Raw genomic sequence first — 26,776 nt, 5'->3', positions numbered from 1 at the left:
GCCGCTTCCAGTGTACCCACTACTGCCCCAGTACAGCCCTGCACCGCCCTCAGTGTGCCCAGTACTGCCCCCAACATACTGCACACCAGGACGTCCCAGCACTGACCCCAGTGTCTGTGGGGACTGCCCAGAGGAGCTCAGTACTACCTCCATTGCTCCTTGTACTGACATGCTCCCAATACAGCCCAGTATTATCCACTTACAACCCCCAGCGCTCCATGTAGAGCCGTCCCCCCATGCCCCCAGTACCATCAAGTACTTGCTCCCAGTATCAAATCCTAGTGTTCCAGTACCACACCCAGTGCTCCCAGTACTGACTCTGAGTCCTCCCAGTGCTTTCGGTAACACCCAGTACTGGCCACCAGCCCAGTCCAGTGCATGCCCCAGCATACCCCTAACCCCCAGGCAGCACACCCTGTACTGCCACCTCCCCGTGCTCCCCAGTCCTGACCAGGGCCCCCCCCCCAGGGCCTCCCCAGGGCCCCCCCCTGCTGCCTGCCTGGCTCCAGCCCACCCCTGCCCCCCTGGCAGGGTTCGGGGGCAGAGTTAAGGGGATTATGTGCCCGGGATCAGGCAGCAGCACAGGCCCTGCCTGCCTGCTCCCTGCCTGCTCCCTGCCTGCTCCCTGCCCTCTCCCTGCCCCCCACAGAGCACACGCAGGCGCCCGCATCTGTCCCAAAGCCAGTGTTTATTTGGGGGTGCCCCTGGCTGCGGCAGGGGGCACTTGCTTGGCCCCTGCCACCCCTGCGCTTCCCATGTACAACTATTTACAACCCCCTGCACCTGCCTGGGTGCCCCAAGGGGCAGCTGACGGGCTGGGTGCCCCAGCACCCGTGGGTGCCAGTGCCAGTGAGCACCAGCGGCTGCTCGAAGTTTTACCCCAGGCACAGCCCCTTCTCCTTCTCTTCCCCACCCAAAGACCCCGGCCGAGCCCCCACCATGGCCTGGACACCTGGATACTGCCACAAGGGTCCTGTCTCCCCCTGACCAACCCCCCAAGGAGGGGGACAGGGCTGCACACCCTGGTCCCACGGCCCCCTTCTCCTAGGCTTGCCTGGTGGTCTGCAGCTTCCCCACAGAAAGCACTTGCTCCTCAATAACCAGGTGGGGAAACTGAGGCATGAAGCTGTGAGGGCTGCGCACAGCTTGCAGGGGCAGACCTTGGTGGCGCTGCCTCTCCCACTGCCTTGGCTGGGGTTTGTTCCCCTCCACAGGGCATCACCCCCTCCCACAGCAGGACCCAGCACCTCTGGCCCCCCAGCGCAGGGCCATGCCCCAGCTGTGGGAAGACAGCAGCCACAGTGCCCAGTAGTCCCCACACACCAGGATCCCGGGGTCCTGGGGCAGGGGAGAAGACAGCAGTGCTGGTGGCGGCTGCCTTGGGGGTCCCCACCCCTGCCTGGGGCCAGGAGGTGGGAGTCACATCACCCCAGTGACTATGTACAACCTACAAATAAATACCATCTCCCGTGGGAGGGGAGGAGTGCGTGTGTCTGCGTGCGTGTGTGCGTGGATGTATATATATATATATATATTTATTTATAGATATTTTTAATATTAAAAGGGGGGAAAAATAGACCACTGTGCTAGCAAAGTCCCTGATGATGGTTTCATGTATGCCCGTAGGTCTCTGGCTGGTGATTCCGGCGGTTTCGAGGCTTCTTCTGGTCCTGCTGCTCCTTGGCTTTGAGGCCAGCTAGTGGCTGTGGGGGGCTAGCGGCCGTGTGCCGCCAGTAGCCCTGGCAGTACTGGTCCAGAAGTCCCATTTCTGGCTGGGTGAGGAGCTGCAGCAGGTCCTGGTAGCGAGGAGTGGGGGCACCCGGCAGGCCAGGGGGAGACTCCGCCTGGACCAGCACGGCGTGGACGGCGCGGCCACTGAGGACACGGAGCTGCACCTTGGTCACCGTGTGCTTGAAGTTGTTCTCGGTGGCGGTGCAGGAGTAGAGGCCACTGTCGGCGAGCTGGAGGGCACGCAGCAGCAAGCCCTGCTCTGTCCGCAGCACCCGGCCTTCCACCCGCAGCTGTCAGGGGGAGAGGTGGCATGGCTCAGTGGGCTGGTCCCTGGCCCCCCACCCCACACCCCCTCCCAAGCAGCACCCTGCCCTACCTCTTTCCGCCGGTCACTGTTGTCCTTCTGCAGCAGCCACTTGACGCTGGCCTGGGGCGAGCGGGGCTGGCACTCCAGGAAGGCAGTGCTGCCCTCCACCCCATACTGCACTGCCTCCACCATGTTCTTGTTAGCTGCAGGGGTGGGCCATGGGCAGCTGGGTCACATGCCTCCGCACCCCTGCCCCGCTGCCGTCCTGCCCAGCCCACCAACTCTCCAAGGGAGAGGTCCTGTCCATCTCCAGCCACAGGCCTGCCTGCTCCCCAGACACCCAGCGAGTATGCTCCTTCACCTCTAGTGTAGCCATGCTTCTGCAAGGGTGTCTGTCTGTCTGTCCATCCATCCACCCACCCACCCATGTTCATCTTCCTCTGAAGTATCCATACGCTCATCCATCCACCCATTCATTCGTCTACACACCCACCCATTTGTAATCATCCTTCTCCCCACCGTATCCATCCATCCATTCATCCATCCATCCATCCATCCATCCATCCCTTCCTCCATCTACCCATTCAAATCTGATCATTCTCCTCGACAACATATCCATCTATCTATCCATCTCCATCCTTAATGTATCCGTCTACCCATCCATGTTCATCCTACTCCCCAATGTATCCACCCACCCATCCACCCAACCATCCACATTCATCCTCCTCTCCAATGTATCCACTCATTCACACATCCATCTACCCACCAACCCACTCATCTGGGCTCATCCTCCTCCCCATTGTACCCATTATTTCATCTATCCATCCATTCATCCATCCATCCATCCATCCATGCTCACCTTCTTCCCATATACCCACCCACACAACCATCAGCCCACCAGGGCATCCATCCACCTCTGTGCCACTCTGGTCATTGCCCACACACCCCCCACGCCCCACCCTCAGCACGCCCCGCAGCCGCCCCCCCATGCTGTGGGGCTGTGCCCCAGACCTCGCTCACCGTTGGAGTTGTAGCCTCGGCACTGGCGGATGGGGTTGCCATGCCGGACATCCTGCCGCCGGCTCCGCCTGTGGGGAGGTGGAAGGTAAACTGGGGAGCCTGAAGCCAGGGTGTCCCTCCCTGCCGCTGTCCCCTGGCCCCCCGTACCTCTTGGAGGAGGCAGAGTAGCGGGTGCAGGCGCTGCCATCCCAGGCACAGTATGGGTCCCGGGCCAGGCAGCAGTCGGCACAGGCTTCCCCATACACATCGCAGCGGTGTAGGGCCAGGTGGGTCACGCCTACAGCCGAGGACACGTACAGCTGTTGCTGTTGGGTGACAAAGAGGACAAAGTGAGATGCTATCTTGTCCCCACCCCACAAGGACCACCCAGAATGAGCTGCAGCCTCCTGGTACTGGAACTGGCCAAGACACCAGGGCCACCTGGGGTCACTCGAGCCAGCTTGCCTGGGGCTACCCATGCGCCTCCCCTTCTGGTGCTGGGGTGACACTAGGCAGTGCCGCGGCCAGGCCCGTAATGGGATCTGCCCAGCACCCTGCCATTTGCCGTGACTCACCCTCTTGGAGGAGATGGTCATTGTCTTGATGGGTGCCGGCACCTAGACGAGAGCAGAAGTGAAGGAGAATGAGGGGTGACTGCCTGGCCTGATGCTGCAGCCCTGGGGTGGGCGCCCCAGACACCTGCAGGCAGCTAGGGCAGGCAGGGGCGGGCAGGGGGAGATGCGAGGAGGCGGCAGGCAGGAGGACCAATGCTTGGGGTTCCTCCAGAGCCAGACAATGGGTGGCTGGTATCCCAAGGGGCTTGCTGATGTCCCAGGGGGCAGGTTGGTGTCCCAAAGAATGGCTGGTGTCCCAAGGGGATGGCTGGCCCGGTTGAGGACACTCAGCAGGGCGTGGAGGGCAGGCCAGCCCTTACCTTGAACACCTCGATCTCCTCCAGCATGAGCTCCTCCGTCTCCATGTCATCCCGGGGGAGCACGATGACCTTCTGCACGGTGCCCCGATCTGCAAGACACCATGGTGCCCGGGCGCTCAGTGCCACCCTTGAGCACCTGTGCCCTCCAAGCCTGGGAAGGGAGTTCCTGCTGGGACTGGGGGGAGGAAGGATTCCCCCAAGCCCATGCCCATCTCTCCTGCTGCAGCAGGCAGCTGTGCCTGGGGCGCGGTGTACCGGCTCAGGGCACTGCCTGTGGCTAGGCACTGCTGCCACCCAGGGCAGGGTGGGGACAGCAGCTGGGAAAGGATCAGGATGGACCGTGGGGGCTCTGTGATGTGCATTGGAGCACTGAGCTGGATGATGGTGCCTGCAGGATGGGCACTGGGGCAGGGGAAGGACAGGGCTGGATGCTAGTGCCTCTAGAATGGGCAGCTGGGCAGGGGAGGCGTGAAGCTGGATGCTGGTGGGCTTAGGATGCGCAATGGGAAGAATGCAGGATAGGCACTGGGGTCAGGAAAGGATGAGGCTGAATGGTGGGGGCCGTGGGACGGGCAGGGCAGGGGAAGGACCAGGCTGGCTGGTGGCATCCCTAGGATGGGAGGTATCATGCTGGGTTGCTGGCTCTGGGGATGGGAACTGGGCTAAGGGAAAGACCAGGCTGGATGGTGGGGGTCCATGGGATGGGCACCGGGGCAGGGGAGGGACCAGGCTGGAGCCTCAAAGAGGGGCAGGGATCTCAGGGGAGGGGTCTCAGCCCCTCACCCTGCTCCAGCGTGGCGGAGGGCACCGTGCTCTGGCCAGCCCTGGTGGTGCCCGTGCCCTCCGGGGCCGCGCCGGAGCATGCTGCATTCCCCGCGGTGCGCGGCGTGGGTACCTGTGCCCAGGAAAAGCACCTCATAGCGCCCGTCTGCCGCATCCACCTGGTCGACGGCCACGGTGGTGAAGCGGTAGTTGACGTTGGTGCGGACCACCAGCGGCTGGCGGTGGGTGGGATAGACAGCGTGGTACATCAGCGGGTGCGTACGCATGAAGTTGATCACTTCATCAGGATAGTCCTTCGTCGACTTCATGGATGGGGTGAAGGTTCCCCCGGGGCACTGTGGCACAAACATCACCAGTGCTCAGTGAGCTGGTATTTGGGCATGCATCCGAGGGTGCCGGTTGCATGGCAGGTGCCAGCTCACCTCCCCACATGTGCCCAGGGGGTACTTACAGTGCCTGGCCGGGGGTAGGGCATTTTGCCTGTGTAGGGCACCCACTGGTAGTTGGGTCCCTCCTTGTGTGCGAAGGGCCCGTTGAAGACCATGCGGATGTCGGCCATGGAGTAGACACACACGGCAGAACCCTTGAAGACCGACCTGGGAGGAAGGACCTGCTGCCACCCTACACTGTGGCATCACAGGGACCCCCACCCAGCAGGGGCCCATCCTCTGCTGCTCCGTGCTGGGAGTGTCAGCACTCACCCCGAAGCAGAGAACACAGCGTAGATAACGGGGTTCTTGGTGTCCTGAGTCTGCTGGATGAAGACATCCTCTTGGGACAGAAAGATGGGGGTGTCACCATGGGGAAGGTGGGCAGGAACACCCTTGCACTCAGGGATGCCAGGATAGGGGGGAGAGCAGCTCCCCATGGGACAGCAAGAGGTGGGGGGGCAGCAAGAGGGTCCCCAGCTCTCCCCAGGGTGCCCCCCAAGCCTGCAGGAGTGGAGAAGGTCTCCATCCCCCTCCTTGCCCACTCACGGAGCTCATCAAAGTGCGTTTCGATCCCATCAGGTCCTGGCACAGAGCAGACGAGCCGGGCCTTCAGGAAGGTGCTCCACTTGTTCACGAGGCAGCAGTGGCCCCCGTCGTCATTCTGCAACAGAGGAACCCCCGTGCTCAGCCCTGCCCACTCCCTTGCCCACTCCCCTGCCTGCCTGCTGCTCCACCTACCAGGCAGATGCGCCCGATGCGGGAATAGACCCCAGGGCTCAGCGGGGCATCAGCTGACTTCTCTCGGAAGAAGAAGTAGAGCTTGTCGTCATTCCTCTCGCTGCTGTCGGGTATGAGCTGGGCACGGACAAAGGCCGGGTCTGGAACGGCATGGCACGGCACTGTCAGCCCAGCAGAAGCCTGCCCCTGGCTGCAGCGGGATGCTGAGCCCCCCTTTCCTCTGCTCCTGGAAAAGCACTGCTGTGGTTGCAGGGCGACAGCTGGATCTGGACCATAGCTGCAGAGGTGAGCAGAGGAACTCGGTCTCTTTGGTGGTCATCAGTGCTCCAGGAGTGCCTTGGAGCTTCCCTGAGGTCCTTGGGAGCACCCCTGAGGTCCACAGAGTGGAGAGCTCCAGCAGCTCTGAACAGGGCGGTGGGAACCAGTCTTCCCCCGGGGAGGAACCACGCAGACTGGAAGCTTCTCAGGAAGCTTCTCCCTGCCATCCATCAGCCGGTACCCAGCCGTGCTGACAGCTCTCCCTCTTCAGGTTACCGCCCCGCCGGCTCCCCAGCCCGGCAGGATCATCCCATCTGCTCTGCTCTGTTTACTCAGCTGCCGCCCTGCAGGCAGGGGTGCTCTGAGGGGGGCAGGATGAGTGCTCGGGGTCACCGACTGCAGGCGACATGGTTGACATCTCAGCCCTGCAGAAACCTACACACAAACTCTGGCAGAGCCAGCCCAATCTCTCACCAGCTGACTGCTCCCACCATCCAGCAAAGCTCCCAGCACATCTGCCACTGCCCCACACAGCTGTCCCTCTGCTATTCTGCCTAGATTTCCACCCATCCATCCATCCATCCATCCATCCCCCATCCCTCCACCCATCCATCATCCACCCATACATCATGTGTCCACCCATCTGTCCATGCATCCATCAGCTGTCAACTGTCAACCACCCATCCATCCATCCACCCATCCATCAGCTGTCCATCCATCCATCCATCCATCTATCCATCCTTCCCACTCCACCACCCATCCACCTGCCCATACTGGCTACTGTCTCTGTCCTGGGAGGACATAGTACAACACGATGAGTTTCATCTCTAGGGCTGGAGCTGCGTGGGCCCCAGGGAACCTGAGCCAATGACACCCAAACTCACCGTTGAGCCAGCGTGAATTGTATTGGTCTGTCCTCATGGCTGTCTGCTTGCCCATGGTGCGGAAGATGGCGGCATCTGTGCCCATGAAGTCGATGTAGACACCAGCATAGAGCTCTTCATCTGCAGAGGGCAGAAATCAGCCAGGGACCCCCACCTAGTCCCATCCACCCACCCTCTCCCACTGCTCTGGGCTCCAGCCAGCCCTAGCTCCAGCCAATAGCCACAAGGCACCAAGAGCCACTGCCTGTGGCCATCTCAGAGAGCTTGGAAGGTTGCCACTGGTCTGTAACCAGGACCTCAACCTCTGCTGGGCCAACTGCCCAAGGACTGGGCATCCCGGGTGCCCAGCCATCCACCGCTGGAGCAAGCAGGGGTGGCAGGGGCAGGAACCTGACTCCCAGGGGATATTTGGGCAATGCAGGAAGACTGTGGGAGCAGCTATCCCATCCCGCCTACATGCTTCCTCTGCCCAACACAGGCAGCACTGGCCCCAGGGAGCTACAGAACTCACTTATTAACGCAGAGACGGTGTCTACTTTGGGGTCATAGGAACACTTCCCCTTCCCTGACTCCAGCTTGTCTGGCTCCAGGTAGAAGATATAATCCTGGAGAAGGAAGCAAATGGAGGAGCTGATTAGACTTTCACCCCTCCATCCCTGTGGCATCTTCCAAAGCCCACCAGGAGAAGCAGCCTCCTCCAGGATGAAGGCCAGCAGCGAGGATGGATGCGGGTGGACCACACCAGGGGTCTGCAGGTCTTCTGAGAAGCTGAGGTCCCCGTGAGCTACTCCTCCAACGTTGCTGGGTGCTTCTCCATGCCCTCCACCACTTGGAGACTTGGTTGAACTGCTGGGTTGAAACAGGGCATCCATCCCCCAGGTCCACTTCTGGGCAAACATCTCCCTTTGGCCACCTCTTTGCTCCAGCTAGCCGCGTCGCACGTTGCCATTTGGCTGGCTCCAGGTCACTCAGCTCCAGCAGCTTTGGCAGGCAGAGTTTGGCCAGTGGCACAGCTCAGCACAGCTCGGCTGCCAGACCCACCGCAGTCCTCTTGCCAGGACCCATCTTCCAGCAGGCACTGCCAAGGTGGCATCATGGGGAGATGCTGCACCCACGCTGGGGGATTCGCCCCCACATTGTTAGCTGTCTCTCCACCTCTGCCTCCCCTGTGGCCATCCCTGGCACTGTCACATATCCCCAGCCAGGCAAGACCCACACTGCCTCCAGAGATGCACACAAAAACCTCTGCCAGTGCCAGCTGGGGGCAGGCAGGGCCAGGCTCGCCCAGCCAGGGCACCCTGCACCCCCTGACATAGGGACCATCAGAGCAGGGATGAAGCAGCAGCATGGCAGCACTTGTGAGGAGCCCGGGTGCAGGGGGGTACCTCAAGCAACCAAATCAGGGTGGCGGAACTGCCCACTGGCCCCGTGCCCTGGCTTTGACGCAGGGGTGATGGACATGGTGGCAGCCATCCTCCATCGAAAGGTGAACAGTGTCCTGGCAGAGCCCCCAGCTCCAGGAAGGGCAGGATGGGGTGGGGAGCTGGGATGCTGCAGAGGTTTTGCTCATGCCAGCTCCTCCTGGGGCACCTCAGCCCCAGAGATGGGCACAGCCACACTTCCACCGTCCCCATCGCTGCACTGCGCTGCCAGAGCCACCATCACCATCACAAACGCCTCTGCCTGGTGACAGCCCTGCTCCCGAGCTGAGCAAACCATCACAGGGAAAACCTGGCTCTCCAGTGCAGCCCTGGCCCCAGCCGCATCATCTCACCCTCCCAGTCAGGCAACCCATGAGCCATCACGGTGCCGGCACCACTGTTGGGCTAACGTGCCTTGAAATGCATCGGAGTTGCGGGAAAGCAGGTGCTGGCAGCCCCCAGGGAGCCCTCGCCCAGGGCACAGGAGCTGCACCAGGGAGCTTCTCCCTGTGGATGCTGGGGCCAGATCTGGCAGGGAGGGAGGAACCAGGGGAGCTCGAGGGGGCTGAAATGGCAACAGGGCTTGCCCAGCTGGCACTGGGGAAGTCAGCAGCAGGAGCTGCCCGCAGCCAGTGAGATGCTCGCAGCTGAGCATCACCCTCTGCCCCCCTACCACCCATCCTTGGAGCGGAGGGGCCAGCGGGGGCAGAGGGCCAGGCAGGAGGGAGACCCAGGCTGCCACAGGATGCCCACGCCCCACCTGCTCCCCAGCCCATGCACTGACCCATGTTAGTCTGGAGGGGAGAGGCTTGGGGGGTGACACTGTCAGGGTGGGCAGGACGCTGGGTGTTCCCAGAAGCTGGGGCTGCCATCGCCTCCCTGAGCCTGCTTGCCCACTGGCATGACACAAGCCCTCCCCGGGGCAGGGCAAAGCAGCTGCTTAGTCACGTTTTTGTAGACCCTACCAAAACACCTCCTGCACATCGCCTTGGCATCCTCCCCTGAACCACCTCAAGCCCTGTGGCTCTACCGACAAGTGGCCCCACTTCCAAGGGACACAGCAAGCCTGGAGCTGGGCAAAGCTGGTGGCAGGGGGGAGAGCCACCGTCCCTGACAGTGTCCCCCACAGGGGACCCGTACATGGCCTGGGAGGAAGGAGTTAGTGAGAGAAGGAGAGCAGACGCCAGGCCGGTGGCCGAAAGATGCTGTGCTGAGAGGGAAGGAGACGGCGGGGATGCCCACAGAACCGGGGATGCCCACGGCACAGGGCGCCTGGCCCAGGGGTCGGAAGCATGCCGGTGGGAGGGAGAAGGAGCCCGCGGCTCTGGCGTGCCCCGGGGAGAGTTGGGCACGGCTGCGGCGGGCTCCCAGACCGGTTCCCACCTTGCTTTGTGCTGGTCTCGGGCTGAGGGGGCTGTCGGTGGATCTGCTTTCCCGGCCTCCCGGCTGGCTCGGCGGAAACCCCTGGGGAAAAGGAGCAGGGCAGAGAGTTAGCGCCAGTGGGGGGAAGGACCCCCCAGGGCAGGGGCGGGTGGGGGGACCCCAAGAGCTGGGGTGATGGGTGCCCATGGAGCAGCAGAGCTGTGGTCCCCCTGGGTGGTGCTGGTGGGGGTCTCCGGATGCTCCAGGCTGGGCCGTCCTCCAGCAGGAGCTTCTCCAGGACAGATCCTACTCTCTCCCACAGAACTGGGGTGCCCTGGCACAGGGAAGGAGAGAGCGGAGAGGCAGCTGCCCGCAGCCAGCCAGGTTAGGCTCACACCTGGGGACACAAAGATGGCACCTGCCACCCAGGTGGCAGCACCCTGAGCAGAGAAGCAATGCGCCAGCCCCCGGCGCCCAGTCACGGCATGGGGGAAGCTACTGGCACTACAGGGTCACTGGAATGCCCTATTCCCGCCACAGCGCTGCTGGTCTGCTGGAGGGGACACACGATGCTGTCCTCAATTGCACCAGCACCCCTGCTCCTCCTCAAATGCTGCTGCTGCCCAGCCTGGTCCCAATCCAGTCCTAATCTGGACTGGCCCAAGCAGCAGCCACACTTCTTGGTGCCTGTGCCAGGCTTGGGGGCATCGGGACAGACACACATCCTCCATGTCCAGCGCCGCGTTCCTCCCTCAGCTCAGGCTGGCAGCACCCAGCTCCCTCTGACCACAGAAGAGGACACAGCCCAGGACCTGCCACCCCAGCGCAGAGGGGATGGACACCTCATAGGGCTTGGGGCCCCCCAGGACACCCACGTTGCTACTTGCAGAGACTGGCTTCCTCCCAGGACTATCCTGAAACTGCTCCTCTGTCTGCCACACATCCAGCCTGGTGGCACACGGCTTTGACCACCCTCTCAGTGCACACCATGGTCCTTAGGGCTGTGTGGCATTCATACAGGGATGTCCCCGACACGGCCACATGCACTGGCACAGCCCCTGCCACAGTTTTCCCTGTGCAACACCAGCACTGGCACAGTGCCAGGCATCCTCTGCATCCACGGCAAGGGACTCCGCAGCCTGGTGGTGGGTGGGAAGCTGGGGGTGACACATCTCTTGCTCCGGTGGAGATCCAGCAGTGGCTGCGACCAGCAGGGTGCGAGGGCACATCACATGGAAGCCAGCATCAAGGTCCAGCCAGGGTGGCCCAGTTCCAGCATGAAGAGAAGTCCTCTGTCTGTGGAGATGGCTTGGCCCCACTCAGCAGCACAGCACTGTTAGCCACGGTCACCCCACTGCCTGCTGTGGCCCCCAACCCTCTGCTCCCCAAACCCCCTGACACCAACTGGCAGAGGCAAGCCATGCCGTGCTGCCCTCCCGCACCCCGCTGCAGTCCTGTGGTGGCTGCACCGGCACCGCTGGTCCAGGCACTGGCTCAGCCCCCACCCATCCCACCCACCCCTTACCTGGGCTTTGCGCCCACGGTTGACGAAGGCGCAGATGGGGTTGTAGGCGCCGGTGCCACACACGTAGAGGTGGGTCCGGTTCCAGGGCTGGATCAGGCGGATGAAGTTGCCACACTCCCCCTGGGAAGCAGAGGAGGGGGTGCCAACCCCAGCAGGGGGCCATAGGTTGGGGTGGGGCCATGGGCTGGCACCATGGGTTGGTGTGGGTCACGGGATGGTGTGGGTCATGGGTTGGCATGGGCCACGGGATGGCATGGGGCATGGGACAGCATGAGTCAGGGGCTAGCATGAGCCATGAGCTAGCAAGCTAGAAGGCCCAGCCCTGGCTGGCAGGAGGAAACATGAGGAGCTTGGCCTCCTACTTGCCCATGAAGCTCTCCAGGACCTGCAGGGCTGGGACAGAAGGGGTGAGAGGACACTGTGACACCATGGGATGCCACCCCATCCGGCATGGCTGCAGATGCTGCTGCACTAGAGGGGACCTGGGGGATGGCTTTTCCAGGGTATGACATGAGGACACAAATCCCCCTGAGTGCTGGCCAGAAGGGGGTTCATGGTGTCCACTCACGTTGCTGTTCTTGCCTGACAGGATGCACTCTTCGATCCTCTGCTGGGATGCGGGCCAGTGGATCTGCAGAGACACAAGCCCAGGGGAGACCAGGGCTCACATCCAGCGCCACCTCTTCCCCATCAGTGCCAGCAACGCCCACCGAGCTCCTGCCCCAGCATCCAAAATGCCCCCTCGTGTGCCCAGTTGCCCCCCTTCCACCTGTGCCCCCCCTACCCTGCGGTGGCAGCTTACAATGAGGGGCTCGCGGTTGATGTCATGGAGGTCCAGCGAGAGGACGTAGTCCTTGCTGCCCACGTACATGCGGTCGTGGTCCTCGTCTTTCAGCAAGATGCGGTAGTCGCTGGAGTTGAGGAGGAAGTTGAAGAAGTGCGCTGTGCCAGTTGCCTTCAGCTCTGTGGGGGCAAAGGGGCAGGTGTCAGCACCCCAGGGCCCCCCACCTGCCCTGGTGCCACCTCTGCCCCTGAGTTCAAGGCTGGTCCCAGCTGGAGGACATCCTGCCAGAGGAGATGCCCACCTTTCCCTCCATGAGAACCATGATACTGCCACCTCTACATAGGACATGGGACAATGACAGAGATGCACATGGCTGGTTGGGACAACCAAGAGTGGCCAGGGGAGGGGGACAGCAGGACCTGGGCTCAGGAGACCCAGCACCCCACAGCAGGGAGTGGAGCTCCCCACTGAGATGGGGCGGGAAGCAGGGGCTCCCTGGCACACTAGCCAAGAGCCCGCAGCTCCCAAAATCTCCGGCATCATCCCTCTCCTGCCCTGTGACCCCACGTCTCAGCCAGTCCACTGGCTCCTCAATGGGGAAGCTGGGACCCCAAGGAGCTCCCTCCCGGGGAGGGGACAAACCTCTCCCCGGCCCCACGCACCCCATCCCCCCTTGGGAAGTTATTTTTAGCCTGAGTGTGGGAGCAATGAGTGAAAGAGGATAATGAGGGTCATGAATATTCACAAGTGCAATGAGGCAGCCAGATGGAAGGCAGAAGTGCTGCAGATGATGTGGGCCAGTGCCAAGGACCACGCAGCAGGGGCCAGGACACAAGCAAGACAGAGAACCCTACCCCCATGGGACACTACCTACTCTGGATGCCACCCCCTCTGGAGGTGTCACTCCCTTCCGATGTCAAGCCCAGCCATCTGATGCCACCTCCATGGGATGACACGTGCCCTGGATGTCACTCCCTTTGGAGGTGCCACCCCTTTGGATGCCACCAACAGCCATCCGATGTCACTCCCAGCCATAAGATGCCACTCCCATGGGATATCATCTTCCCCATATGCCATCCCCTTTGGAGGTGCCACTCTAGATGCCACCTCCATGGGACACAATCTGCCCCAGATGCCACCCCCTCTGGAGATGCCACCCCCTTCGGATTCCCCCCTTCAGCCATTAGACATGGGGGTCTCATGGGACTGCCACGGGATGCTGGCCCCATGAGCACCCCCCACCCTGCATTTTGTCCCTCCACACCGGGGTGTGCCCTGTGCACCGGGGACCCCCCTTCCCGGGTGGGAGTGGAGCAGGTTCCTGCAGCTCGGTGGCGGGAAGGAGCATGCCGGCTTCCAGGCAGGGCTGGGCAGGGCTCCAGCGGCCAGCTGCCGCTCCCAGCCAGGATGCCAAGCGCCTGCAGATCTCCCTGACCTCTCACCTTCCAGCCCCATGGGGGGCTGGCAATGTCCCACAGGCATCCCCAGGGCTCCTTCCCATCCTGGGCACCCTGAAGACATGGGGGGCTGCCCTCTTTGGGGACTGAGAGGGCTGGGGGGCTGTGCCCTGCACCCTGGCGGTGGCAGGGACCCCCTTGCACAGCCCTGGGGACACCCTGCTTGGCATTCTGGGGCTGGGCTGGCGGACTGGCAGGGGGGCGGGCACCTCTGGGGCAGGGTGGGCACCTACCCTCCGGCCAGCCAGGGGAAAGGGAGGTCTCCATGGGAGCCCATGCCAAGGGGGCACAGCCATGCACAGGAGCAGCCAGATCTGTGCCCACCGGTGTCACTGGGAGAACCCACCCTGTTCCATGGCCAGCAGCGCTGCCCCCCAGCCCCCAGCCCTGCCGCACGGCACCTGCAGCCCACTCAGCACTGCTCAGCTGCAGTGGGGAGGCCGCTACATGCCGGGCACCACGGGGCACAAATCTGCTGGGGCTGTGGGAAATGCTGTCACGGGACGTGACATCAACATCCCCCTGGCCCAGGGGTCTGCCTGCCAGCCAGGGCTGGATAGAGGGGGTGAGCATGGTGGGCACGTGGAGGGGCTGGTGGGCAGGGTGGGGTGCCACAGTGCAAAGGACAGGGGGACAGGGGGGCTGCTCACCCACCTGGTGAGCACACTCCTCCCGCCTGTCCCATCTGGGCTCCAGATGTTCCCTGTTGCCAGTGCTGGCTTGCCTGCCACTTGTGGCATTCCCTGCCCGTCCCATGGTGCTCCCTGCCTGTCCCACAGTGCCCCTGCCTGTGCCACAGTGCACTGGGTCCAGTCTCTGCCTGTGCCACGGCCCACAGCTGCCCCGCTCACCCACACAGTGCGTGCGTGCATATGCATGTACAGCATGCAACACGTGTGCATGCGTGTGTGCCCCACACAGCATGTGTGTGCATCCCACGCAGCATGTGTGTGTGTGCACGTACAGTGTGCGTGTGTGCCCCCCACACTGTGCATGCCCCACACAGCGCGTCTGTGCATGTGTGTGCCTCACTGTGTGCGTGCACGTGTACATGTGTGTGTGCGAGTACAGGTGAGTGCCCCATACAAATACATATGTGCATGTGTGCCCCACAGTGTGTGTATGCATGTGTGTGCCCCACAGTGTGTGTGCATGCACGTGTACCTCACACAGCACGTGTCTGTGTGCACATGTGTGCCCCACACAGTGCCCTGGGGATACAGGGTGACTTTCTTGGGGCTTCCCCCAGAGGTATGCTAGTGTCGGGGAGGCTCTGGAGCTCGGGAGCCAGGAAAGGGCAGGGTGGCTTCAGCAGTGGGGTGACGCAGGCAGAGCAAGAGGGCTCGTCCCCAGCACTAGGGACCAGCTGCCAGAGCCATACGCCCAAGTCATCCTGCTTGGGGCAGGGACAGCCCTGGTGCAGGCAGAGCTGGGGATGGAGGTTAAACCAGGCAGACCCCCCATGCTGGGACAGCCCCACATCTGCCATCGCTGCCTGGCCTGGGGACACCACGTCCAACCTCCCCAGGGGCATGCTCCCATCCTCACCTCCCAGCTGGGACCCTGGGGCTGAGCCGGGCAGCACCAGGACACCAGCAGTGCAGGGTCCCATGCCAGTGACAGTCCCAAAAATCCCACATCCATCAGGATGGGCGGCCCCAGGACTTGTCAGGGGACAGAGCCAGCAGCACAAAGGGCCCTGGCCCCCCGCTGGGGGCCCCATTCAGCCCCCCACGGCCCAGCGATCAGAAGGGGCATCCCCAAAGCAGGGTGGTGACGGACCCACTGCCCCGTGACGCCCTCTCCAAAGGGGATGGACGGGTGGGTGAGCCCCCACCCCAACTTCTGACCTCCTGAACCGCCGCCTTCCCGCCCTCCCTGCCTAATCCCCCACCACCACTGTGCCCCCAAACCTGCCCCCGGCAGCCACGGGGGGTCCCTGGGGACAGAGCGGGGCAGGGGCCCCCCTTGGGGCTAGAGAAGCTGGCTGGTTAGCCGATGTGCCCTGATGAGCATATTCCCTCCCGCATCCCTGCTGCCAACCCCAGCACCGGCAGAGCTTCCCTGGCTGGCCAGGAGCCTAATCCCATTTTAATTGCCCAGCACCGGAGCCAGGAGCCGCCCAGCATCACAGCCAGGGTGGCCTCCCCGGGGACGGTCCCCTCGCAGCATCCTGCAGAGCCCCCACCAAGCCTCCATCGGACTCACCTCCCTAGTATCATTTGGTGGCCTCAGGCATTGAGATTTAATTACCCTGCGCCTTCGAGCGATGCTGGCGGCCAGGAACCGTCATACCCTTGGCCAGCAACAAGGGGTGATGCTCAGCTCTGCCTGCTTGGCTCTGCCCGCAGTGATGGCAAGCAGTACCGCCCAATTACATGCTCTGCAAAGCCAAATCCCCCCCCGCCCCCCCCAGTAATGCCAAATTCGGGCTGAATTTACAGCTCCAGCAGCTGCCCACACCTCCACCCTTGCTGGCTACCACCACCGTCCCCCATTGGGCAGGGATGAGTGGTCCCTGCCCACTGGCACAGAGGCCAGCACTGATCTCCAAAGCAAGGGTGAGATTTTAGGGGCCCCTGATAAACTGAGCATCCAGAGGGCATCTCATCCCAGCGCCCCAAATACCCCCAACCCCCTCAAACACCACCAGAGTGCCGGCATGGAGAGTTAATGCCACTATAGGACCAGAACTGGTCACCTCCCCAGGTGCACCATTGCTGCACCCCCCTGAAACCAATTACAGGCGCTCTCACCTAATTAGTTTCTAATTATGGGCTTGTAGTGCATTCAACATAATTAGCATGTAAATTACACGGCGTGTTTATATTCAATAACCGCTCTCCCCCTGGCTGGCAGAGGCAGTGCCTTTTGGGAGCCCTTTCTTTGCATGGGGGTGAATGAATTCACACCGCATGCCGATGGAGAAGCCAGCACTGATCCCAAGGGAGCCTGGCCCAGCAGGGATAAATCCTGGCTCCATCCCAAAGCGGTTTATCCCATAAATTTATAAGTGTGCCCCAAATTTTCAGGATGCTTCCCCCTAATTTTTCCCCTGCTTGAAATCAGGGATGCAGCTTTTTGGGTACCTGGCAAAGGGGAAGGATGGGGAGCAATGCTGGGAAAGGGATGGGGGACTGGATGTGTCCCCTCCCGTGTTTAAAGCATTTGTTGTTACTGGGTCTGATCAAAGAGCTGGGTGGGTCACCCGATGAAAGCAGAATTGCTTATTTGTTTGAGCATCACTCCGCTACCCCTTGATGGGTTATTTATGATGTAATTAAGCTAATTACATGTAATAAGAGAGTTTCCGTGGCCCCCAGCCAAGCTTTTTTCCCATTTAACCGATTCACAGGTGGGAGGAAACCAAAGCCGCCTTGCTGGGGCTTGGGAGATGAAATGGCTCCAGCTCCCGCTTGCTGCCTTCCACCCCCGACCATCTCCAGCCCCCCCCGGGAGCATCGCCCCGTGCCAGCACCCGCTCCACTGGCCCCTGCAGCAGGGGACAGGTGCCACAGCCACCCGGCTCAAATCCCTTGGGATGAAAGCAGGGCGAGCCGGGTGCTTTCCCCCCTCCTCCCCCCCCCCCCCCCCCCCCCCCGCCATCGCAGCCCGGACGATTGGGCTCAGGCCAAAAAAAAAAAAAAAAAAAGAAAACCCACATTTTTTCAGCCAAAACCGCTGATTCATCCCCCAGCGAGCTTGCCCGAAGTGCTCGCGGGTGGACGTGCCCCAACGAGCATCTCTGTTAGGGGGGGCCCTGTCCCCACCGAGCATCACATGGCAGCGGTGACCCCGGTCCCCACTGGGGAGCTGGGCCAGGGGATACTCCAGCAGCAGGAAAAACCCCTCGGGAAGGAGCCTGGCTTCAGAAAAAAACACTTCAGTGCCCCCAAAAGCAAAGAGCTGAGCTGAGGGTCCCCACCCGCCGCCCTTTGGGGCGTTTTTTTATACATTTTTTAACATTTTCTTCCACAGCCCCTGAAAGCAGCACAAGGTTGCCTTGGTGGGAATGCAGTTGCTTTTCCAGGCCATTCGCTCTGTGCCAAAAAGACAACAGGGAAGGCAGTGGCTGGGGTGCTCCGGGCAGGGGCCGGCAGCACTGGAGCCAGGGATGGGGGACACAGATGCCAGGAAGGTCCATGCTGGCTGCACTGCTCCAGGAGTGTTGTTAATTTGAGGGATAATGAGCTTACTAGATATATGCTGGGGGGAGGCTAAAATCGCACAGGGTGGTTTTTTGGGAGGAAGGTTTAAAGGAGCTTATGGAGCTTTGCAGCCGGAGTCCAGGGGGCTCAGCCCCAGCAGCAGCCGGTCCTGGTGGGTGGGGGGGCCCTGCCACAGCCCCTCAACCCCCCCAGCCAAAGAAATCCTTTTAGGGAGTCACAGAGCTCACCCTCATGTCCCTGTCCCCCAGGGCACAGGAGAGGGGACCGTGGCATCCCCCCTACCTTTGAGGGGTCCAAGGAGCAGCACAGAGGTCCAGCACACCCCCACTCTGTACTGGGGTGAGGACCAACAGCACCAGTCCTCCCAGCACATCCCCACGGCTGGCTGTCCCCGAGCCCTTGGCCCTGCCTGTGCACCCCCCCGTGTCCTCCCCATGTTTATCCCAGCCTGCTGTCGCCAGGCAGTGCCCACAGCTGCAGCAGCTTAGGAGGGCGCCTGGGTGGCCCCGGGGACACAGCCCCCTTGCCGGGCTCCTCTCCAGCCATCTGCCACCTCCCGGCCTGGATCAAGCGTGCCGATGTCCCCCAGCCGAGATGCCAGCAGGATGGGAGGGGAAACTGAGGCACAAGGCACCCAGAAGCAAGGTCACGCAGGGGGCTGGCAGCAGAGGCGAGAGGAGCCTCCACCACTTGATTTATTCTTTTTAAAGTGATTTTTTTCCCCCTGCAGGAACTGCCCTGCCTCTCACCCGGCCCCTCCTGGCCAGGGCTGTCCCTGGCTGGACCTCTGCCACGGCTTTTCCAAGAGGTGCCAGCACGGCTGTTCCCATTGCCATGTTGGTGCGGGGGGGGGGGGGGGGGGGGGGGGGGGCGCGGGGAGGAGCGGCTCCCCCTTTGAAGCCCCATGGAGAGCCCTGACCTCGAGGGCTTCCCGCGGTGATGCGGGGTGAGAGCCCACCCTTCCTTCCCGCATGCTTTTCCCATGCCGGACAGGGAGCAGGACACAGAGGGATGAATCACCATCACCATCATCATCACCTCCTGCATCCTTGTGGTGAAAGCACAGACCTCTGCGGTGCCTGAGCCCCCGGCATGGAGGAAGGCCCAGAGGAGAGGGGGCCACAGGATGTGTACAGGAGATGGGGGGGGGGAACTGTTAGCAAGAAGATGATTAAAAATATCCACCCTATTTCTGGCCAGCACCGGGCTGAGATCTGGGAAGAGCTGCTGGCAAAAGGGAGCTGTGCCGGAGCCGCTCCCAGTGCTGTTCTTTCCTTGCCGGTCACCTTCCTCCTGCACGACACACGACAGGAAAGCCTTGAGAGGGAGGACAGATGGACAGCAAGCATGGGGGTCGCAGGGTGAGGGGGACGACTGCGGGATGACCCTGCCCAGCCCATCACCCTGCGCTGGGGTGAAGGAGCTCGGCTCCTGCCCTATTCTTATTGCTTCATTATTTTTTAATTTTTTTTCTTTTTAAAGCACTCAGAGACGACGGGGCTCTGTAGAGGATGACGCAGGCCCCGGGGAGCTGCGACAAACCTCCGGCGCGCGATAACAAGCAAAGGCAAACAAACCCAGAGACGCTCCCGGGGCTGGCGGGGCTCCAGGCAGCGCGGCTGAGGCGAGGCACTGGGGGGGGACGGATGGACACAGGGATACAGTGGCTCTCTCCAGCACAAATCTTTCCCCAGCACCCCACTAGGTGCCAACGCGATGCCACAGCCACCTGGGTCCCACCGGGCAGTACCTTGGCATGGGGATGCTTCAGCCAGAGGGATGCTGGTGGTGGGGACCTGCACCCCAAGCCCAGCGGCATCCCTCCAGCCCTGCCCACACCAACAGGCACCAGGTCCCCTGAAGTACCACAACCATGTCCCTGCCAGCACAGCGAGCCCAGCTCATCACACCCGTGCCCCACAGCCCAGCCCCCATCACGCCCAGCCCCACTGCCTGCAGCTGCCTCAAGGGATTTGGGGCAGGGGATCTGGGTACTGATCCAGGCTCCCCAAGCAAGAAAGGGGCCGGACCAGCCAGCAATCGCCACTACCACGCCACATCTCGCAGCCCCACGGCTTTGAGGAGGCTGCGGGCAGATTATTGACTCAGGGAAGCTGCTTACCGGCAGCCTGGCGTGTGGCTCCTGGCTGGCCCTCGAGGAAGACCCCAGGCTAATTCTCTTCTGCTGCCACTGCTGCAAAAGCGTAGGCGGGGAGGAGGTGAGCAGCATCCCTTCCCAATCCTGATGCTTGGATCCAGCACATCACCAGCATTTCTTCTCCATGTGCCAGTGCAAACTGGCCCTTCTCACACCACAAATGCCCTCTCTGTGCAGGGGGAGCCATGCCAGGCCACCCCAGGCAGGAGGGAGAAGGACCAGAGATCCTGTCACAGGCACTTGGGTGACACCACCAGGTCCCCGGTCATGGCCAGGGAACTCCACTCCACCCAGCCAGGGCCCAAAAACCAAACCCAAACCAGCCCCCACCCCGCTGCACAGCAGGCCTAACCACACTTATCCGGAATTAATCCTGCTCCCGGGCATGCCGGCACTGAGGGATGGCAACAAGCATTAACACACACCTTGCCGGGGTGGGGGGCACCGAGTCAAGCCAGGGCTTCACCACAGCCTCCTCCCACTGCAGCCACAAGGAAGAGATGCTCTGAGCCAGGATAAGGGATGCATCTCTAGGTGGGAAACAGCAGCGGCCAAAGTGCCCCAGCAGCCCCTAAAACCCCTCCGAAACCACCTTTTGGAGAGAAAAGCGGTGCCTGCCACGCAGAGAGGAACTGCACACACCTTTCCAGCCTGGACTTGTCCCCAGCCGCTTCATACCAGCCATTTTTCCTGCCGAGACCAGCCTTTAAAGCCAGAGGCTCGCCCTGCCTGAGCCTCGTTTGCCGCGAGCCCCCTGAGCCCCTCCTGCCGGGGGGCTCTGCTGGACCGGACCAGAACTGCTGCGCTCACCATCGGCTCCGCCACTGCATCCCGGGCTCACCGGTTCGGTACATGACCGGAGGGCAAAGGCACGGTGGGAAAGCATGGCAGGGCGCAGGCAGCATGGCCCCGGCTCTCCCAGGGTGGCTCACGTTCCCCAGGACCCCAAGAAAAGGCAGACACAAGGCTCTGTGTGCCTGTCACCCTCCTGACACACATCCCTGGGCTGGGACGAATCCAAGAGGGCAGCTGGTCCCAGCAGGGCCCGGGGCGAGGGCAGTACCAAACACCCTGTGCTGGCGGAAGCTCCTCCAGGTTTGTAACCCTGAGCACTGCCTCATCGCCCCATCCAGCTCCCTCTCAGCATCCTCGAGGCAGGAGCTCAGGACCAACCCCTCCACCAACATGCACCCCAAAGCTGACCCGGGGTTGTCCCCCTGGCTCCTAGAGTGGGCTGGGTGGGTCGGGCAGCCCCGGTACCAAAGGGTTAAGCCCCTTTCCCCCGCCCCGCCATCCTCCCCTCCAGCCTCTAGCCGGCTCCCAGCCAGCTCCCAGGCATTAATGCCAGCTGGGGGGGCCAAGGCAGCGCCAAGCTGCTGTTTGGACTCGGGGCGCTGCTGGGGGGGGCTTCTCGCACCTCAGCACCCAGCTTCGCCAGATGGAGGGAGTCACACACCCACAAGGGGAAGCGTACTAGGGGGACTGGGCAGGCTACCAGCCCCACACACCCCCCAAGAATGGGAGCGGGGGGGAGGGGGCAAACTGGGAGCTCAGCCACACTGAACCCCATGGAGATTTCTGGGGGTGCAGCCTACTGATACCCCTGCTACCAGGTGAGAAGGAGGAGGAAGCCTGGACCATGGTGCCCCTGATGTCCTCCACCTTCTTGGGGTCCCACCCTGCTCCCCACCCCCACCCTGCGACTCCTGCTGCCAGGCTCTTACCTTTGAAGGAGAGCTGGACCCTCGGGGTAGCAAAGCCGTGGTCCTTGGCATGGGCAGCCCGCCAGCCCAGAGTCAGCAGGGTGGCCCAGAGGAGGACGCTGACCACGGGCATGGTGGGCATGCACCTGGGCACCGATGTCGAGGGGAGTCCGGGACTTGGGGAGCTGAGCCTGCCAAAGAGGGCATAGCAGGGAAGGACATCAGTTTGCTGCACCCACCCTGGGATGTGGGGTACAAGTCCCACACCTCCCCATCATCATCCCACTCTTCATCACTCGCCGGCACACAGCACCCTGTGGGGAGGGCTGGGAGCAAGCCCTGGGGGGGCTCAGGTAAACCCTGCTCTGCAGGCTGGGGTGTGGGAGGCAGGAATTGGCGGGGGTGCCCAGTCTCACCTTCTAGGGTGCCAAGCTAAGCATGCAGGGTGAGGCGAGCACGGCAGTGAACACCACTGCAGCACGCTCCCCCACCTAAGCCAGCGAACCTTGCCCAGGTGAGGAGCATCCCTCCTCACCCCCCTAGCCTGCAGCACCCCCACTGCGCTGAGATGGCTCTCCCCCAGCACCTAGAGGGGTCCCATTCCCACCCCTCTTCGCCCCACCTCTCCTCCCAGCCCCCAGCAAAGCCACAGTGAGCAGAGCTGGGATCAGATCTTTCCAACATGAAGGAAATCTGGACTTCATTATTCCAAGAACGTACAAAAAAAAAAAAAAAAAAAGGGGGGGGGGAGATTTTTTTTTTCATAAATAAAAGAGGAGGAAAAAGAAGAAGAAAAAAAAACCCTGCCTGTGTGCCAGGCAGCTGGACTCCCTGGGGCTCCAGCACTGAGTGGAGTCCGCCAAGCTGCCTCCAGCAAGCCACACACGCACCCCGGCACAGCACGGCATGGCACAGCATGGCATGCAGTGCCCCCAGCGTGCCCCACTGTCCCTCGGGGAGAGAGATCATCTCCTCGGGCCCAGGTCCCTCTCCCAAGGCAGCACCCTCCCAGGGGGCTCCAGGAGGCTTAAGGCAGGATTTGGGAGGAGGGCTGCGGTGGGAAGCTCCTCATGTCCCCAGGGAGCTGCACACCCAGGGTGGGATGCGCTGTGCCGTGGTACCTGGGTGGGCTCAGGCATCCGGGCAGCACCCAGTCAAAGGCGTCTGCACCGCAAGGATGGGCACTGCCTGCCTGCATGCTGCACCGGGGGGGTCCCATCGTGACACCCCCATGGGGACGTGCCAGCTGCCACTGCATAGCCCCGCAGGGGACAGGCACACAGGAAGGTGGCGGGTGGATGGCCAGGACCCCTTCAGGGCACCCCAGCAGAGAGATGCTGAGCTGCCAGGGGGGCAGTCCCGCATCCCGGGGCTCTGCCCACAAGGCCACCCAGGTGGTCCGGCCAGCCCCTCCCGGGGTGCACAGAAGCCAGGGTGCCAGCCCTGGCCCCGAGCGGGACAAGGACAGCAGCACCGACACCGCCAGGCGGGCACCACCGCAGCCCCTCCAGCGCCGCTTCCTCGGGCGGCAGGGCAAGACCTGGAGCACGGCGGCACTGCCGCTCCCCGGGGGCTCAGTATTTTTTTTTTTCCTCGCTCTTGCCTTTGGAGTCAGTAAATATTTCGATTTGCTCTTCTCCCCCTGAGCACACCCAGCTCTGCTCCATTGTACTGGCATTCGGTCTCCTTCCAGGCTGGCCCCCCTGCTTCTCCCACCCGTTCCCAGGCTCTGCCCTTCCCATCAGCGCAGGGCCGGGACAGCCCGAGCCCCCAGTTCCTTCGCCAGCCAAAACTCCAGTTGGTTGCAGTTAAATAACCCCCCTCCATCCAAGCCTCCCCCCCTCTCCCCGGCAGCTTTAGGAAATAATTCTGGCAAATCCCACTATTGCATTTGGATGGAGCGGCGTACGCGTCAGAGACAGGGAGCGAGATGGCAAACAAAGGAAAAGGGAGAGGAGGGGAGCGCAGCGAGCGCAGGGCGAGGAGGGGGGAAAGGGCCGGCGGCGAGCGGGGGGCACCCAGGCCCGGCTGGGAAAGGCAAATTCCAAGGAAGCAAAAAGGGGAAACGGCCCATCGGAGTGCACCTTGGACGGGAAATCTTTATTTCCAGGGTCATCTGCGCTCCAGGGAAACTGGGAACTCCAGGGGAGAGCGGCCACGTTCCTCCTCCCCCCAGCACCCGGGCTGGCTGGGGATGGGGGGGATGTTGGCAATTAAAGTTTGGCCATTGCTGGTGCTGCCGCAGGAAGATCAAAATCCCGCTCGGCTTTATCCCCCCTCCCAGGCCGGTCAGCCCAGCGCCACCGAGCCCAAGCGATTGGGGAAAGGTTTTCCCGGCTAGAACAGGGACTCCTCTGGGGGACCGAGTCCCCGGGGCCGAGGGGGGCCGGGGGGGCTCGGAGATAAGGCTGCCCGCACGCCTGGTCCTGGGGGCACGGGAGCGACCCCCGGGAGCAGGAAACGCTTCGGGAGGGAAAAGAGAGACCGGCAGGATGGGCAGCGGGAGGGGAGTCCGCCCCAGCTCTCGGCCATGGTGCCCGAGTGCACGGTGGCACCAGTGGGAAGGGGGCGGAATAAAAAAAACCAAAAAAAGAAAGAAAGAAAGAAAGAAAAGAAAATAATAACGTTAACCGGCCAGCGCGGCCCCTCGCACCCGGGAAATAACTTTGCGCAACTTTGCGCCGCCAGCCCTCCGGCACGCCTGGCCAGTCCCGGGGGAGAGCCCCCTGTCCCCTGCGCCCCCGGGCGCTCTGCCCCCCCCGCGCCCCGTTGGGGCTCCCGGTGCCCCCGGGCTGGCGGCGGCTGCCGGCTCCACAGGGCTGGGGGAGGGCGTCTGGCGAGTGCCCCCCTCCCCAGCACCCCTTCCTCAGACACCCACCCGCCGCCCAGCCCTGCCGCAGCCCCCCCTGCCCCGGGAGCTCTTTGCCAGCCCCCGTCCCCTGCCCGCACCGTGCTCCCCGGGGACCGTGCCCCCGCCCCGGGCGGCACCGGGGCGCGCCGGGCTCCCGGGGGTGGGGGGACCAGCAGAGACACCCCACCCCACCCCCGGTACCGGCCCCCCTGCGAGGCGGGGCGGTGGGGAGGGCTGCAAAGCGCCCGGCGTCGCCGCTGGCTCGGGGCAGAGGTCCCGACCCCGGTGTGCAGGCACCAAGCCGCCCCCACGCCCCACCTGCCCGCTTCACCGGCAAGTTGCGGCGGGGGGGACACAGGCACGCACACGCGAGTTCCGAGCGGCGGAAAGTTTTCTCGGGGCGCCCCCGCTCCGCCGCCCGCTCCCCGCCCTTACCTCTGCGGGGGTCCCGGCGGCGGCGGCTGGCGGGGGGGTGTGGAGGGCGGCGGGGCTCAGCGCCGCGCCGGGCACCCGCGGCCCCCCGCCATCTCGCGGCCGCGACTGCCGCCGCGGCCCCGGCCCGTGGAGCGGCGGCGGGGCGGGGCGGGGCGCGGGGCGGGGCCGGGGCGGCGGGCGGTGGCGGCCCGGCCCCGAGTGGGCGCCGCAGCCCCTGCGCTTGTCGCGGGGCGCCGTGGGGGGCGTCGTTTGCATAGCCCCGCCCCTCAGCCCCGCCTCCCCCCCTCCTGGGACAGCGGGTTCGAGCCCCGCCGCCCCCGCCGCTCACCTCCGGCTCCGGCCTTTTGTTGCTCCGTGCCGGCGGAGCCCCGCGCCGTGTGAGGCCGCGGGCAGCAAGGTTGGCCTCCGGCGCTCACCACCCTCCCGCCGGCCCCGGGAAGGAAGCGCCTACATAAGTGCCGTCCCTCCTTTGTCTGCCGAGGCGGGCAGCGGGAGGCAGCGGGAGGCAGCGGGGAGCCGAGCCCGGGCGAGCCGGCGGCTTTGTGAGGGCTCCGGCTCCGGCGAGAAACCGCCTCCCACACACGGCAGCCCCTCGGGCAGGAAGAGGGGCACCTTCCCCCGGCCCCACCTCGTTGCTGCTGTCGCCCCCGCCCCGGTGGCCCCCGGTCCTCAGCCGCGGGGAGACAGGTGATGCCTGCCCCTCTCCAGTCCCCTGGAGTCCCCCTGCCCCGGGGACCTGCCAGCCCCCGGGCGCTCCCTGCCCAGCACTGGCCCCGGCATCCCTCCGCTCCGGGATGTGCCGGCCCCCTCCCCCCCCGGCCCCGGCTCCCCACACGCCGCAGCAGCTTCCCCCAAGGCACGGCGGGCAGGTGCCGTGCAGCTGAGCCCCGGCGTCCTGCCCTGCTCCCTCCTGCCCCGAGCTGGGTGCCTCGGAGCCCTTCAGATGCCAGGCATGTGCCCTAGGTGCCCCGCTCTGCTCCCGCCGGGCTGGGGGTGTCTGTGGTGCCGCCTGCAAAGGCAGGAGCTGCCTCCCCCTGCTATGGGTACGGCCCCTGCAAGCACCGCCGAGCTTGGCCCCGTGCCCCCCACCTTGGCAAGACCTTCCCCCTTGGCATCAGCGGTCCCATCCACAGGTTTGCCACCTTTCCCTCTGCTACCCTGCTCCCTACTCGTGGAGTAATGAGGTCTTAAGGGTGCTGAGAAAGCACGGAAGGGGGTGCTGGAAGGGAAGGTGCCCTGATCTTACACCCATCGGGTGGGTGGGTGAGTGGGCCTGGGCCATTCCCCCTCCCCAGGGTGGTGCCGGTGCCTTGAAGCCAGGCTGGGGGGAGCCAGGGCCTTCCTGGCACAGGGGCCACGGGATGGAGAGCAGTAGATACCTGCAAGCAGGTGCTGCTGGGGCAATTCCTCCCCTGAGCACAGCCCCCTGCTCTGTCCCTGTGGCCCTTGATTCCCCCAGTCATACCACAGGGAGGGGACACAGCAGGGCAGGGTCTCCAGCCAGGCAGGGCCACCTTGTCACCCTGGCACCCACTGGGGCTCAAGGAGGAGGCAGAAGGGGTGTCTGCTCCCAGCCCTGCTGTGACTGCCCCACTGCCACCGCCTCCTTTCCAGGGATGGCTCCTCGGAAATAAGCAGGCTCCATCCTTTGCCCTCACGCCTCTCCTCTGGCTGTCTCTGAAAAACGAGGAGTTTGTCACCGGCTTCTCATCACCAGCCACTCTGTGTGCGGGAGAGGGCAGCCGCAATGGCCTCAGTCAGCAGCACAAATAAATGGCCCGAAACACGATACGCCGGAGCTTCCTGGGATAAAAGAATTTCTAAGGAGAGGTTTTATTTTCCCTTC

General features: G+C 63.4%; 2 protein-coding genes across 3 annotated transcripts in view; one reads left to right on the top strand and one right to left on the bottom strand.

Moving 5' to 3' along the window:
- Positions 1-26,776, top strand: part of PARP3 (poly(ADP-ribose) polymerase family member 3) — a 112,426-nt gene that overhangs the window by 32,564 nt on the left and 53,086 nt on the right. The window lies entirely within an intron of this gene.
- Positions 1,519-25,226, bottom strand: LOC308062665 (semaphorin-3F-like). 2 transcript variants are annotated; one of them, XM_080384456.1, is made up of 19 exons: positions 24,931-25,226; positions 21,666-21,835; positions 12,176-12,336; positions 11,942-12,004; positions 11,374-11,493; positions 9,870-9,950; positions 7,577-7,670; positions 7,066-7,185; positions 5,924-6,063; positions 5,732-5,846; positions 5,456-5,525; positions 5,206-5,350; positions 4,867-5,089; positions 3,972-4,060; positions 3,613-3,654; positions 3,206-3,363; positions 3,059-3,126; positions 2,108-2,241; positions 1,519-2,021 (listed from the first exon to the last, which is right to left on the bottom strand). In XM_080384456.1, exons 2-19 carry the CDS (start codon positions 21,784-21,786, stop codon positions 1,611-1,613), a joined length of 2,355 nt encoding a protein of 784 aa, XP_080240582.1. In that variant the 5' UTR covers positions 21,787-21,835; positions 24,931-25,226; the 3' UTR covers positions 1,519-1,610. The 2 variants fall into 2 exon arrangements, with proteins under 2 accessions (XP_080240582.1, XP_080240583.1); XM_080384457.1 differs by lacking the exon at positions 9,870-9,950 and having other exon boundaries at positions 24,931-25,223.

Source organism: Falco punctatus, assembly GCF_963210335.1.
Source record: "Falco punctatus genome assembly, chromosome: 4".
NCBI lineage: Eukaryota > Metazoa > Chordata > Aves > Falconiformes > Falconidae > Falco > Falco punctatus.
This window is presented reverse-complemented; position numbering and strand designations above follow the sequence as displayed.